This window comes from Gadus morhua, chromosome 7 (genome assembly GCF_902167405.1).
Source record: "Gadus morhua chromosome 7, gadMor3.0, whole genome shotgun sequence".
NCBI classification, from domain to species: domain Eukaryota; kingdom Metazoa; phylum Chordata; class Actinopteri; order Gadiformes; family Gadidae; genus Gadus; species Gadus morhua.
In genome coordinates, this window is record NC_044054.1 from 14,259,746 (window position 1) to 14,273,542 (window position 13,797).

General features: G+C 42.2%; 2 protein-coding genes across 2 annotated transcripts; both read right to left on the reverse strand.

Annotated features, from left to right (window-relative positions):
- Nucleotides 1-7: 7 nt before the first annotated feature.
- On the reverse strand, nucleotides 8-4,312 carry prdx4 (peroxiredoxin 4). The gene is made up of 7 exons (XM_030362130.1): nucleotides 4,010-4,312; nucleotides 3,311-3,428; nucleotides 3,105-3,221; nucleotides 2,624-2,746; nucleotides 390-520; nucleotides 179-213; nucleotides 8-101 (listed from the first exon to the last, which is right to left on the reverse strand). Exons 1-7 carry the CDS (start codon nucleotides 4,218-4,220, stop codon nucleotides 51-53), a joined length of 786 nt encoding a protein of 261 aa, XP_030217990.1. The 5' UTR covers nucleotides 4,221-4,312; the 3' UTR covers nucleotides 8-50.
- Nucleotides 4,313-5,145: 833 nt separating this feature from the next.
- On the reverse strand, nucleotides 5,146-13,676 carry pdha1a (pyruvate dehydrogenase E1 subunit alpha 1a). The gene is made up of 11 exons (XM_030362114.1): nucleotides 13,496-13,676; nucleotides 13,009-13,077; nucleotides 12,726-12,899; nucleotides 12,342-12,468; nucleotides 11,826-11,917; nucleotides 11,008-11,100; nucleotides 9,020-9,175; nucleotides 8,786-8,857; nucleotides 8,603-8,670; nucleotides 7,695-7,803; nucleotides 5,146-6,470 (listed from the first exon to the last, which is right to left on the reverse strand). Exons 1-11 carry the CDS (start codon nucleotides 13,541-13,543, stop codon nucleotides 6,306-6,308), a joined length of 1,173 nt encoding a protein of 390 aa, XP_030217974.1. The 5' UTR covers nucleotides 13,544-13,676; the 3' UTR covers nucleotides 5,146-6,305.
- Nucleotides 13,677-13,797: the final 121 nt, after the last annotated feature.

Here is a 13,797-nt window from a genome sequence, read left to right on the forward strand (position 1 = left end):
AACACAATCAACATCTTACAAGAGGGTTTTTATTTTAGGTCGCTAATGGCCTAATTGAGTTTATCAAAGTATTTGAGCTTTCCAGAGGGGTCCGGAATGATCTGTGAAAGAGAATGAAGCAATTAGTACTAAAGAAAGGCCTTGCGGACAGGCACAAACACTTAATTTAGACACTTACCGTGTCACTGCCTGGTTTCCATCCCGCAGGACAAACTGCAAGACACAAAATTAAAAAGTTAGAGAAAAGTCATCTGAAGTTAACAACCAAATAATATTAACACACGCTATATATAAAAATCATCCTCCGTTTTAAGTGGTTATAATTTTTTTCTGTTGAATGTACAGCATTTCATATGCTAAAAAGGTAAATAAAGTGTAGTGTGCGGGACCTTCTCCGTGCTTGTCTGTGTACTGGAAGGCCTGGACCAATCGTAGGGTCTCGTCCACAGAGCGTCCGACAGGGAGATCGTTCATGGTGATCTGTCTCAGCGTTCCCTTATCGTCGATGATGAACAGACCCCTAGAGCACAACACACGGCCACTCAAAAACCACCCACAACGTGACCCTGACAAGACCTTCTCAAGACATGTGAACGTCTGTGATGTGTATTTCAAAGCAAGTGTTGAAACAAGCAAGCTCGCTGTGTTAGCCCATTATCTACTAGTGGTCAATGCCCTTAAACATTTAAACTACAAAGGAAGCCACGCTTATTCGATTGTGGCTTGCCGTTTGCACCCATCTAGTGGATGGGTTTGAAAAAAGTGATGGACATCAATTTAGCCAACTCCTTCTTGACAGAATTGATTTTAATACCAACTAAAGAAAGTGCATATCCATGAACTAAAATGTTAATGAATCTCTAACGTATGTCTCATTTGCAATTAAATGATTAGGAGATTGTGGTGGGTTTTTAATTATCGTTCAGGATTTGAGAGCACTTATCCCTGTCTGGCTGGAACTATAGATACATTTTATAGTCAATCCTTCCTTGTCTATAAAAAGTCTCAATGATAGCAAAGGCCACCACAAGTTACCAGAGTCCAAAGTGATGTGTTAAACGTGCCTGCTTTATCTGACAATCAGCCGTTAAGAAAATCAACTATTCTTTTTAAAATGATCCATGAAGCAAATATTTGAATTGGACTACTACATTAAGCAGAAAATGTTTTGTTTTCTACTTGATAAATACCTTCAGTGATTAATTGATTATCAAAATTGGATTCAATTTATTTTCTGTCATTCCTCAGGGTGTATATGAGGGCATCCTACCCCAAGTTACTGTGTGATGTCATAACTAAGTGCGTTTATTAGGGTATCCTAACCCCAGTGACTGTATGATGATGTCATACCTCAGTGTGTAGGAAAGTTCTCGTGAACGACACGTCATGACACTCTTATGGTTCTACTTCCGTTCGGCAACTGGGGCCAGATATTGATAACAGAGTTGCCCAGTTGGTGACGTATGATTTACTAGTGACGCGCATAAATATGTCGGAACATGAACATTTTATTCAACATAAAAGAATCAACCATCATATCACATTCTTTACAATTGATTGACTTTGCAACCGTCTGTTGGCATCGACTTTGCTCAGTTTTAAACGCTGTGTACTGGTAAACCAGCTCTAGATAAGGGCAAGTGTACTGTAGCCTTCCAGGCAATACAATGTACTTCTCATAAATCAAAGCAAAAGGATAGTAGGTGATAGGCTACAAGGAAATAAAAGGCGTTCGAACTTGACACTGATTCTACTAATTTCTGTTTGGTTCAGACTTTTTTATATCGGATAAAAAAACCTGCTGTAAGGAACTTTTAGATTCCGAACGCAGTGCACGTGAACGGTCGCTGTCGGGAACACGCGGAAGCATGAGCGTCATCACTGGCGAGTCGTCTCGTTATCACCAGGACCGTGAACGCACCTTTAGGGTATTCTACCCAGTGACTGTGTGGTGATGTCATACCTCAGTGTTTTAATGAGTGTATCCTACCCCCGGTGACTGTGTGGTGATGTCATACCTCAGTGTTTTAATGAGTGTATCCTACCCCCGGTGACTTTGTGGTGATGTCATACCTCAGTGTTTTAATGAGTGTATCCTACCCCCGGTGACTTTGTGGTGATGTCATACCTCAGTGTTTTAATGAGGGTATCCTACCCCCGGTGACTGTGTGGTGATGTCATACCTCAGTGTTTTAATGAGGGTATCCTACCCCCGGTGACTGTGTGGTGATGTCATACCTCAGTGTTTTAATGAGGGTATCCTACCCCCGGTGACTGTGTGGTGATGTCATACCTCAGTGTTTTAATGAGTGTATCCTACCCCCGGTGACTTTGTGGTGATGTCATACCTCAGTGTTTTAATGAGGGTATCCTACCCCCGGTGACTGTGTGGTGATGTCATACCTCAGTGTTTTAATGAGGGTATCCTACCCCCGGTGACTGTGTGGTGATGTCATACCTCAGTGTTTTAATGAGGGTATCCTACCCCCGGTGACTGTGTGGTGATGTCATACCTCAGTGTTTTAATGAGGGTATCCTACCCCCGGTGACTGTGTGGTGATGTCATACCTCAGTGTTTTAATGAGGGTATCCTACCCCCGGTGACTGTTTGGTGATGTCATACCTCAGTGTGTGTCCCTGGTCCTCAAGGAACACGCCGTAGTCCTTGGCGATCTGGTGTGTGAGGTCAGACAACAGGGGGATCTTCATGGTTCCCAGTCCGCCCTGCTTCCTGGGCGTGTTGATCCTTTTAATACAAATAATTTGTGTTAATTGGTTAGCTGATAGGAAAAGGTAACAAAGACATACTGTAGATCCCAATGGGAACAATTCATTAGGCAATCGACAGATATACAGGGGACACTTTGGGACAGAATACCATTGCAGTATTGCATCTTCATCCTGCTCATAATACTCATCCATTACAATAAATGATTCCTCTTTCTACATCACAAGAAGTAGACTTTGAACAGCAATAGTCAGAAAGCATTTGATAAAGCTACCACTGTTCCCCGTCAGTAAAATATTGGCCACATGCCCATTTGCCATAAAGTTAAGTTCAATGAAAAATAGGACAGCGGTTTTAATGTATTAGCCTGTTTTACCAGGCCAGGTGCGTGAACTGCGAGTCAACGGAGCAGGCGACCACCTCCGCGTTGATGGCATGAAACTCGTGGACGCGATCACTGAATGCAATGATCTCAGTGGGGCAGACAAATGTGCTGTGGAAGAATACAGGATGGTGTTACATTAGGACTCTGTGTTTAAGAAGAAGCTAAAATGAAAGCTGTGAGTGCAGAATCCGACTCACAAGTCCAGGGGGTAGAAGAAGAAGACAAGGTATTTTCCCTTGTAGTCTGTCAGTTTCAGCTCTTTGAATTCACCGTTGATGACAGCTGTTCCTTCCCAGTGTGGTGATGGTTTGGAAACTTTCAGAGGCAAAACATAAAAAAATAATGAATTTATAAAAACAACCACACATAAAGGGTTAATACCAGTTATGGGACATTCACAGAAATTCCACCAATGAAACAATGTCGTTTTTTCAACGACATACCTACTTATTTATGTTAAAAGGAAAGAAATAATGGCTTCATGATGACCTACATTCTTACATAGAATTTCACCGCCCATAATAGAGATGATATTGGTTGGTGTACGACATCCAAACTCCCCCGAGTTTTGTAGAATGACGTGTCTTCTCACAGCCATATGTATGAAAGGTAGCCTCATAACTATGCCCTAGCAAATTAAATGATAAGCCACCAGGGATGGACATTTTATTTTCGACCATGTGAATGCAGTGTTTACAATTAGGACAGAAGTTACTGGGATTTGCAAGCTGTTTTTATCTATTGTTCCTTATGGTGCACTGCACTGCTACTATAACGGGACACATGCCCTAGCACCGTGCATCAGCTGCTGCAGACAGCACTATTCCTCCTGGGACAACATTCATAGGCATCCCATAACTAGCTTGAATGGATAACGAAATTTAAAAAGAGCTTACTTTTAGCTTTGCTGAGGTGCAGGGAATGATCTGACACAGGGACACGGAAAGCTTCCCCCGGGTAGACATGTCCTCCCGCATAGTTGTGGCATTCTTGCTCCTTTTTGTCGTTGGCTCGCTCCTCTGCAGAACTAAACTTGGTAATGATAAGAAGGCCACAAAGCGTGTAAAAAAGCCCCCTGATGGTGCCCGGATTGCCCCTCACTTCCATGGTGCCGCGTTTACAACAACACGTAGTAGTCAACCGTCACCGTCTCTGGATACCCTGAAGGCAACGCGTATAGCGCCACATTTTGAACTTCTTCCGGTATTGCATTTCCCAATAAAAGTCCATAATTATATGATTTAAACTGACAGGGAAACAGAGGGGAAATGTGTTTTGGAAATGGTATATAAAGATCGTAGGATGTAAGTAATATTAAATATATAAAAAATAATTGAATACTTACGGAAGCCGAGAACGGCCATAGATTATTTTATTTTTTTATGCACTGTTATCTCGTGATAACGACTTATTATCTCGTTATCTCGATATAACAAAGATCGTTTTCTCGTGATAACGAGATATTTTTTCTAATCTGAAAGCCATCTCTTACAGAAAGGCACAATGCAATTTCTGCCTGTGTTAGACCTTGGTTGAAGTAGGTCCTGATGCGTTGATCAATAATGTGATTTGCAATTTTCACCTCCCTGGGACACACCTGGATCAGACAGTGGAAGCTCTCGTAGGCTGAAATCAGCACGATCACATTAACCAGCGCCAAATGTCTGTCTGTTATATCGAGATAACGAGATAATTAATTCGTTATCACGAGAAAACGACCTTTGTTATATCGAGAAAACAAGATAATTAATTCGTTATCACGAGAAAACGACCTTTGTTATATCGAGAAAACGAGATAATTAATTCGTTATCACGAGAAAACGACCTTTGTTATATCGAGAAAACGAGATAGTAAGTCGTTATCACGAGATAACAGTGCATAAAAAAATAAATAATCGATGGCCGTTCTCGGCTTCCGTAAATACTTGACTTTGAACAAAACTATTACTTTGTGACTTGAGACAACACAATTTGTAGAACAAAATGTAATTTCACTGACGTTCCAGAATAGAGAACAAACATTCACAATGCGAACCTTTCAACATAGTATTTTAATATTCAGGACATACATACGGTCAATAATAAAACATGGTGTCAATGCAACATTGCTTCTTGCTGTGACATCTTAACCGTAACAGCGTATGTGACCATATATATTTACCTTCCCAGTACCAAGAACCACAATTCAAATATTTTATGGAATGGCATTTACCTTTCTTTTAATAATTTAAACAAATAGGGGTCCCTTAAATCGGCCAACATGTGCCCCATATTTTATATTTTAAGATGAAGTATTCCATTACAATATTTATCTTCAAACCAAGACAATGGTGTACAATTTAGTTGTAATTGTCTCTTATGTATTGTAATGTATTCAAATGGGAACATTTTCCAATTTTTTAAAACAAAAGTCTTGCTAAAAGGCAGCATATGGTCACAATAATCGACTTACTGAAGCTCATATCCCCTCCTCAGTCACTGAATGTACATTTTGAAACCATAAATAGTGTTGCACAAATAATCTACAAGGGCAAACAACTCGGGAGTGTTTGAAATCGAAATCACGCTCTGAAAAGCAACTACAGCAACACCTCAGATTTGGCAAGATGAACCGATAAAAGTAAACTTTATTATTTTTCCCTTAATTGCGCAGCCTACATTTGACCATTTCCCCTAAGGAGGAAATTTTCTTTTTGCTTATTGAGTTATGATCTAGAGCTTTGAGACTGTTCTTGCACCATGGCTTATTAACTAACTCTAACTGAAATAGTGACTTAACCTCAAACATTCATTACAATGACTCCTGCACCAGTAGCATCAAACCTCATCCAAATACTTTATCTTTAGATACAACCTTCTTGACAAATGATCCCAGTGTTTAGATTGGCTGCATCAAGGCCGGTTTTAGGCGGAGAAATCCTCAGCTCAACTTCAAAACTGTTTTGACACTCAATACAGACTTGTGTTCATTAAAGGCTAGTCCAACTGGAAAGACAGCGAGGATGCAGCCAACCCATCACCCCGAACCACATCATTGACTATAAAAGTCCGGACTGGTGTAACAAACATGTAGAGAATTTGTTTCTGCTGGAAGGGGCTGGAACGAGGCATGTGACTTGAGAAAGGTGTTACTTTATCGTGATGGAGAGCGGTTGACAGAGGAGAGAGGGAGACTAGGAAGAGAGAGCTCCACTAGCTGCTGGACTTGAGCTTGCTCCAGATGTTGACGCCGCGTACTTCCATGGGGGGCTCGTTGTGGAAGATGTGGCTGCACAGCTCCTCCAGCGGGGGCTCGGGGTCCGTGGTGGCGAACTGCGCCGCGTCCTCGATCTCCTTCCTCACAGACACGTCGATCTCCTACACAAAGGAAGGAAGAAATTAAATTAAAAGAGCCGACCGAAAGGGGAAGGACAGGAGAGAAAGCCCGGCCGCAGACAGACAAGCTTATTAGTAGCCACATATTGTCTAAACGTTATTATATTTATATGAGACATTATATTAATTTATGTGTTTTTTTATGTAGTTTTGCACACGGGCAAAGTAGTTGTAATGTATCATCGGGAATAATAAATTGAGCGAAAACTCAACAAAATATATAGAGCTGTCAGTTAAACGCGTTATTAACGGCGTTAACGCAAACCAAATTTAACGGCGTTAAAATTGTATCGCACGATTAACGCAATTATTTTATATTAAAAAAAAAAAAATAATAATAATTTTCTTTGGCTCAAAACAAAGAAGCAGTAGCGACTGCTTTTTTTTTAACGACTGCTATGTTCAAAGTTCAAAGCAGTCGTTTAATTGCACTATAGGCTCTTTTTTTGTATCGTCCTGTTTTGATCAGTATATGCCAATGTTGTTATCAATAAAAAATAATTTGCACAAGGCAAGCCGATGCAATTCACCATGTTGATAAGAGAATTAAAATGAGAAGAATTCTGGGACAAAAAAAATCAAGGGATATTTCGCATAGAAAAACAATTTGCGATTGATCGCGATTAATCGTGAGTTAACTATGACATTAATGCGATTAATCACGATTAAATATTTTAATCGCTTGACAGCTCTAAAAATATATGACCAGTATGCAAGGGAAAGTTCCGTAACTCACTGACTCTTTGTGACATCCTTTCCCATCTAATTAGCGCTGTCTACGGCTTAACTCACAAGCTCAGACCAGGGGTACAGCTACAGCGGACAGCACTGTTATTAAGTCTAGGTTTCAGTCAAGCCTTTGCTTCACATCGTAGAAACTATGCTGACATGCAAGTACTATGGCTGCACTCGCTTTACGTAACGCTTCGGTTACGCCATTTAGTCATTAAAAAACGCTCCCGCTCATCTCCCATTAAACTGTTAACTAATAGTTTTTGAGTCAACTGATTAGGGTGGAATAAAAATATCTGTGGCCGATCATTCGGTACATCGCACAATGTGGGTTGCATATCCTGCGTTGAGGCCCTTTTCTATGGCTCAATCATAGCCTTTGATCACTCTTTTAGAGAAAAGCAGAATCAGACTGATCAGACTAAGGTTTTGAGGGTGACAGTAATGGAAGGTAAGGGGAGGGTCCCAGGTTACCTTGAGCTCATCTACACTGGCCATGTTGTTGCTGAGCATGCGGTCCTTCAGCATGGAGATGGGGTCGCTCTTGCTGCGCACTTCCTGGATCTCGTCACGGGTACGGTAGCTGTCAGAGGACACACACAGAGAACAGGGACTTAGGATAAGGAGGCAATACAAATCAAGTTTCGCTATTTATACAGATTCATTGCATACCAGTGATACATGGTTAAAATAATAAAGAATTTGCAGGTAGATGGCAATTGACAAATTGAGGGGTGCACATAATTTTTTTAGTGAGTTACTCAAGTGAGTACCGGGAGATGGTGTTTGGTATGCACCCCGGATAGCCCCACTGTAACATCTGATCTTATGAAAAGTAGTCAGTTTCATAAAGGAGATTCCATTTTCAATACACAACTTCTTAAGCACAGCAGTGTTTTTTGCACCACCTTTTTCTATAAAACTGCAGCATCTTGACCACGGACCAACATCTCACAGCTCAGCTGATTTTGCAGCGCACACAGTGCACATGAGCGCACATTTCAGTGCACTTATCATTATTTTCGAGCCACGCCACATCTTGCCTTGGCGCCTCTTTTCAAAAAAAATAATAGTTTCTTCTGCTCCGGCTCCGTTTGCCTTTTCTTTGCAGGTACCAAAGTATCTGCTCAATGTATTTTGTTATTTCAATTTTCTTCATTCACCCGTTAGTTACGCAAAAGTGTTGTAGTGACACAAGTTACGTTACGCATCCCAGATTATGTGCACCCCTGGACATATCGCTACTCTCAGTATCTCATCCGTAATCATTTGTTAAAAAAATAAAATAAAATGCCGTTCCAAACACTAGAATTGGCTATTAAGTTAATACTAGTAACTTTGGATACTGCTGAAGGAGTCTATATGGAGAGGTGGCTCCTTACCTGACACCTGGGTCACTCATGCTGTGTCCGTGGTAACGGTAGGTCTGCAGTTCCATGAGGATGGGACCCTGGTAGTGAGGCAGAGGCAGCGGAGCTCAGTGCTGACGGCTCGGATGACTGATCGATGACTCAACAGTGCATTTACTGAAATGTGACTAAAAAATAATGAATTGAATCGTTTACCTTTCCGGCTCGACAGTGATCGGCTGCAAATTTCGTGGCCTCTCGGACACAGAGGAGGTCCATACCATCCACCTTAGAAACAAAAAAAACGACCATATTAGCTTATTATTAACCATTATCAGAGTGAACATTATTTTTAGGCTGCTCTAACTATCCCATGCAGGCTTGGTAAGGGTGAGTTCACAAAATGCACAAAAAACACAAAAACCAGCAGCGGCTGAGGGCAGTCTTTACCCTCAGACCAGGGATGTAGTCTCCTCTCTTGTAGTAGTCGGTGCTGGCGGAGGAGCGCTCCACTGAAGTCCCCATGCCATACTTGTTGTTCTCACAGATGAAGATGGCAGGCAGCTTCCACAGAGCCGCCATGTTGTACGCCTCGAAGATCTGACCCTGTGATGCGAAGGAGGCTCCGTGTTAACAGATCGGTCGGTTTATGCATGGCTTCCCCTTTGCTGGCTGCACTCGTAGAGTAAGAACTCAATGATCAATTATAACATGGTGGGGATGGATTGGTTCTCGTCATGGTTTTGTTTAGGGTTCACTAAGGTATATTTTTGGTAAAGCAGAGGAGAACACAAGTGTCTGTAGAAACCTAAATATATATTAAAACCCAAACAATGCACCCTATCGCCACTATCCAACCACTATCTAAATAAGGCTGTCGCGACGAAGACGATTCATTTCTGAAACGGTCCAATTGGTTTTCAGGTCTTGTTCTGGCTTTGATTTGAGTGGCAATGAATGGTGCAGCGATGTGTGGCAAGGTTTTGAGAAGTGCTGGAAGATGTAGCACAGCTGTACGGCAGCGTCTTATTTGAAAACCACAAGTTTGTAACTCAGTTACATTGTACAAAGTTGCAATCAAATTGCACTGCAGCACTAGTGCTGCTCAAGATGCGAATGAGTGCAGTATTATAGACAAGATAAAAAATTTTTTTTTAATAATTAGCAGGTAGAGCTTTTTGATATAGGAGGGGGTGAGCTAATAGTTGGCTCGTGAGGAAAGAGATGTCAAGGCGCCAACAGTAGATTTTCATTTAGGGCATTTAGCAGTATGACATACTGTACATGACAAATTAAATTATGCAATGCACACTTCATGGATGGTACCTGACAAAGGACGAGCAAACACTGCGATAAAACAGTGAAAAAAAGGGGTGCAACTAAATTTGTAAGGGTGTCACCAAATAAACAAGTTTATAGCACCAGTGCCACCAGTAGAAAATGTCTTGAGCCCTGCAAGGACAGCGACTACACACCATTCCGTGTCAACTAAGAAGGACCACTGGATATTGTAATCCACCAATAACTTTATTTGAAGGCTCTGCATGCCGTGGACTGAAATCTGTGAGGCAAATGAAGGGAACAATACATACATGCCCCGACCGTGACTATGGATCTAAAGGGTTCTGATTTTCCTCTTTAACCGTTCCAGGGCCTGATTTTAACACAGGATTGAGTGTATTGTGCATCATTTAATCGATTCCCGCAAATCAATCAAATATGATGTGGGACATGTGAATGAAGTTTTTCAGTGTATAGAACAAATGTGGCACAATCAATTCAGCAGAATAAAGGCCACTAACGAATTAGAATAACTCTAATTCTTTAGTTTTCGCTACTGCCCTCAAAGCCCATACAGAGCATAAAGCGTTCTAAAGCGGGGCGTGAAGGCCTCACTCAGCGGTCCAACTCGCCCAGGTGTAGCAGAGTTACCGACTGGAGCCCGGGTATCGCTCCTCTTTAATGCTGTTGTTCCAGTGTTTCAGATTTCAGTTTAAACTGCTAGACTTGGACCGCCGATGGTCCTAGTCTTTCACGGCTTTAGATCTCTTTTAGTCCTCAGCGTGAATCAAAGCACAGGTCGTTTTAGAGACTTTTTTGGGATGTCTATATATATATATATATATATATATATATATCTTTCACAACTACCTAGCAATAAATACAACACCATGTGGTTCTCTGCTGCTTCCATTTCCTGTAAGAGCTGGGCCGTAACAGTAATAAAAGAATATATCCACGGCTGAAATATAACAATGGTTAAATGTATTACTTGATTTGCATAATTGACACTAGTTTTCTGTATTCTGATTCTGATTAAATGCATTGGCCCCGAGCTATTTTCCCATACATCCTGATTAATCTCCAAATTAATTACAATTACAAACTACAGTAGTTAAAGACTAGTCGTTAAACAAATACAAGTACGTGAGTCCTACCTGGTTAGCAGCTCCGTCTCCGTACAGAGAGACACAGAGCTCGTTATTCCCTTGGATTTTACAGGCCAGAGCTACGCCGGCTCCCAGTGGAACCTGGGGTGGACAGACAACATCCAGATTAACCATTCTGGCACTGAGATGATACTTTTAACAAAAGAAACTGTCGTTTCATATTCTTTTTCCTGAAAAAGGGTTAGCCATCGTGCTCAAGAAAGTCTACAGCAGGGGTTCTCAAAGTTTTGAAAGCTGAGGGCCAATTTAGGAACCCAACTTTTGACTGAGGGAAAAAAATCTGGCGGGAAACGCCGTCAGCATCCCAGTGGTGAAAAAAACATTGCTCCGTGGACCTCTGGGACTGAGGTCAAGTGAGGTCTAAATCACGAAACTGAGGTTCATCCTTTCAAAGTAATGTACAGTCGGATTAAAACTAACAAATGTAACAGGATTTAATTAAAAGCTAGAGAGAGTTGACTTTTCTCTTAATATTTATTTATTTGTGTAGATTTTTTTCTTTTTTTTAATTACATCTGTATGTCATTGCGGGCCGCCGGGAATGTTTCTGCGGGCCGCCATTGGCACGCGGGCCGCACTTTGAGAACCAATGGTCTACAGGGAGACCCAGCACCTTTCAGCTGTGATCCGAACAACAACCAAACCAATGCAATACAATTATGGCGTCCCATATTTTATAATCATTATATCCTGTTGCAATCACAAAGTACTGTTCAACATTATTATTACTATTAATGTTATCAATTAATAAATGAGTCAAAGAGAACAACCAATCATTTCAGGAGCAGGTTATGTGAAGTCCTTACCTGAGCTCCAACGATACCATTCCCGCCATAGAAGTTCTTGGTGTACATGTGCATGGAGCCCCCCTTGCCCTTAGCAATACCTCCTCTCCTGCCTGGGGGAGGGAGACAGAAGCACGGGGTGAAAACCATCATCATAAAAAAGGGCCCCCACCCATCTACAATGCCCCCCTACAAAACACGGGCTGTCCAGAAATGGGCCATCTAGCCTTAATAATGATTCTGCACAAGTTGTCTTGTGCAGAATGTGCATACTGTTTACATGTTTACATATGCATACTGTTTACACACACACCCCCCCCCCACACACACACACACACACACACACACACACACACACGTTAACATGGCTGAACGTAGCATCAACATGCTGAATAGTGGCATGAGGGCACGAAGAGAGCAGTCTCATCTGGAAGACAGCATGTGCCATCAAGACTCCTTGACAAGTCATTTGACAGCCAGATCAATAAGCAGTATGCTTGACTTCCTCTGCTGGTTCCGGTGCCAGTGACAACCTACCGGTGAGCTCAGCCATGATCTCCCTGACGGTCCCGCCCCTGGTGAGGGTGTACCCGTGAGCGCGGTAGGCGGTGATCAGGTGGTCTGACAGGTTGATGCCTGCTTCGATGCCCACCGCACACGCTTCCTACAGGACACGTAACAACACATGGTCCATGATCCATAGGTCTTAAAGACACAGAAAATAAAATCCCAAATGCTCTGACATTATTCCAAAATGTGATGCACATAATTGGTCATGAAATATTTAGTCATGTATTTTTGCAAGAGCCAGTGCCTCACTGGATATGGAAGAGTAACACCATAACAGGTGTGTCCACTTAATTAGGATGTTAAATGTCCAGTTGTATATGCCGTTTCTAATTAGTACACAGGAAACCTCACCTGTCCGTCGTACAGGTGGCAGAAGCCTCTGATGATCTTCTGCTTGTAGAGCTGGTCGGCCTTCAGCTCCATGCGCCTAATGGTCTGCATGGTGCGGTAATACTTGAGACCCTCCTCCCGGGTCATCACCACCTCCGTTGCCGGGGACTCGTCCAACTTGTGTACGTCACATTTCTACTCGTAGGGGGATGTACCAAAGTTAAGTGAGATGCATGATGCGAGTTGATCTCGGATTTCACGACGATAATAATATAGGTCAGGGGAAGCTTGTTTGGATGCGCACCTTGATTTCAAAGGAAGCCTGCTGGGTGAAGTCAGCGTAGGTACGGGCTGACGCGACCGCTGCGGTCCCCTGACAGGTGAAGGTTAGGATGGCTTTAATAAAATACTTTTTTTTTTTCCACACAAATGACCTCTGGTTAACCAGCCGTATTCAACATTGGCAAAAGATACCATACACACATCCGCGTTGACAGCGTTTATAACATTATTATTACCATGTCAAAGTCTCGAATATGTATGCTGTTTTATCCCAAATAAAGGGTTTGGAAGACGCGGTGTACAAAGCCAATGTCAGTTGAGTATCATGTGAGTACGAACGACAAATCACACACAAAAACACCATCCAGCAGCAGTTGCAGAGGCGCTAGCCCAGGTAGCTACAGACCGGCCTCTGGTGGATATGACAAGGTCAGAAGACCTATGAATATCAGAATTTATGCAGAAATCCTATTCATAGTGAACCACAGATCTTGTGCAGAAGTACATACATTTCTCTGGACGCATGTCCTCAGCACAGTGGAGATATTAGTCAGCATCTTTCTGTCACGTCCGGAGCCACAAGTAGGAACTTCTCTAGTCTGTCGCTCTGTCCTTCTCGGGGAACCTTGTTCCTGTTGTGTTTGTTCTGACCTACACACCAGTGTTGCCAGATTGGTACAAATTTCCCTCCCTATCTTAAACTCCAAATTCTGCTGGAAATCTGGCCCAATCTGGCAACACTGCTAGAGACAGTGGATCGGATTAAAGCAGCGCCCTCTGTCGAACGGGAGGTTCGCAGCATCAAAATGCG

Excerpts from the sequence above, each read along its gene's own strand:
- prdx4 (XM_030362130.1), bottom strand. The coding sequence starts at position 4,220 with ATGGAAGTGAGGGGCAATCCGGGCACCATCAGGGGGCTTTTTTACACG. Across the intron at positions 3,429-4,009 it reads GCACCTCAGCAAAGCTAAAA|TTTCCAAACCATCACCACAC; the intron begins GTAAGCTCTTTT and ends TGCCTCTGAAAG. Across the intron at positions 3,222-3,310 it reads TTCTTCTACCCCCTGGACTT|CACATTTGTCTGCCCCACTG; the intron begins GTGAGTCGGATT and ends ATTCTTCCACAG.
- pdha1a (XM_030362114.1), bottom strand. The coding sequence starts at position 13,543 with ATGCTGACTAATATCTCCACTGTGCTGAGGACATGCGTCCAGAGAAAT. Across the intron at positions 11,101-11,825 it reads ATGGTATCGTTGGAGCTCAG|GTTCCACTGGGAGCCGGCGT; the intron begins GTAAGGACTTCA and ends TGTCCACCCCAG. Across the intron at positions 7,804-8,602 it reads ATGAGTGACCCAGGTGTCAG|CTACCGTACCCGTGACGAGA; the intron begins GTAAGGAGCCAC and ends GTCCTCTGACAG.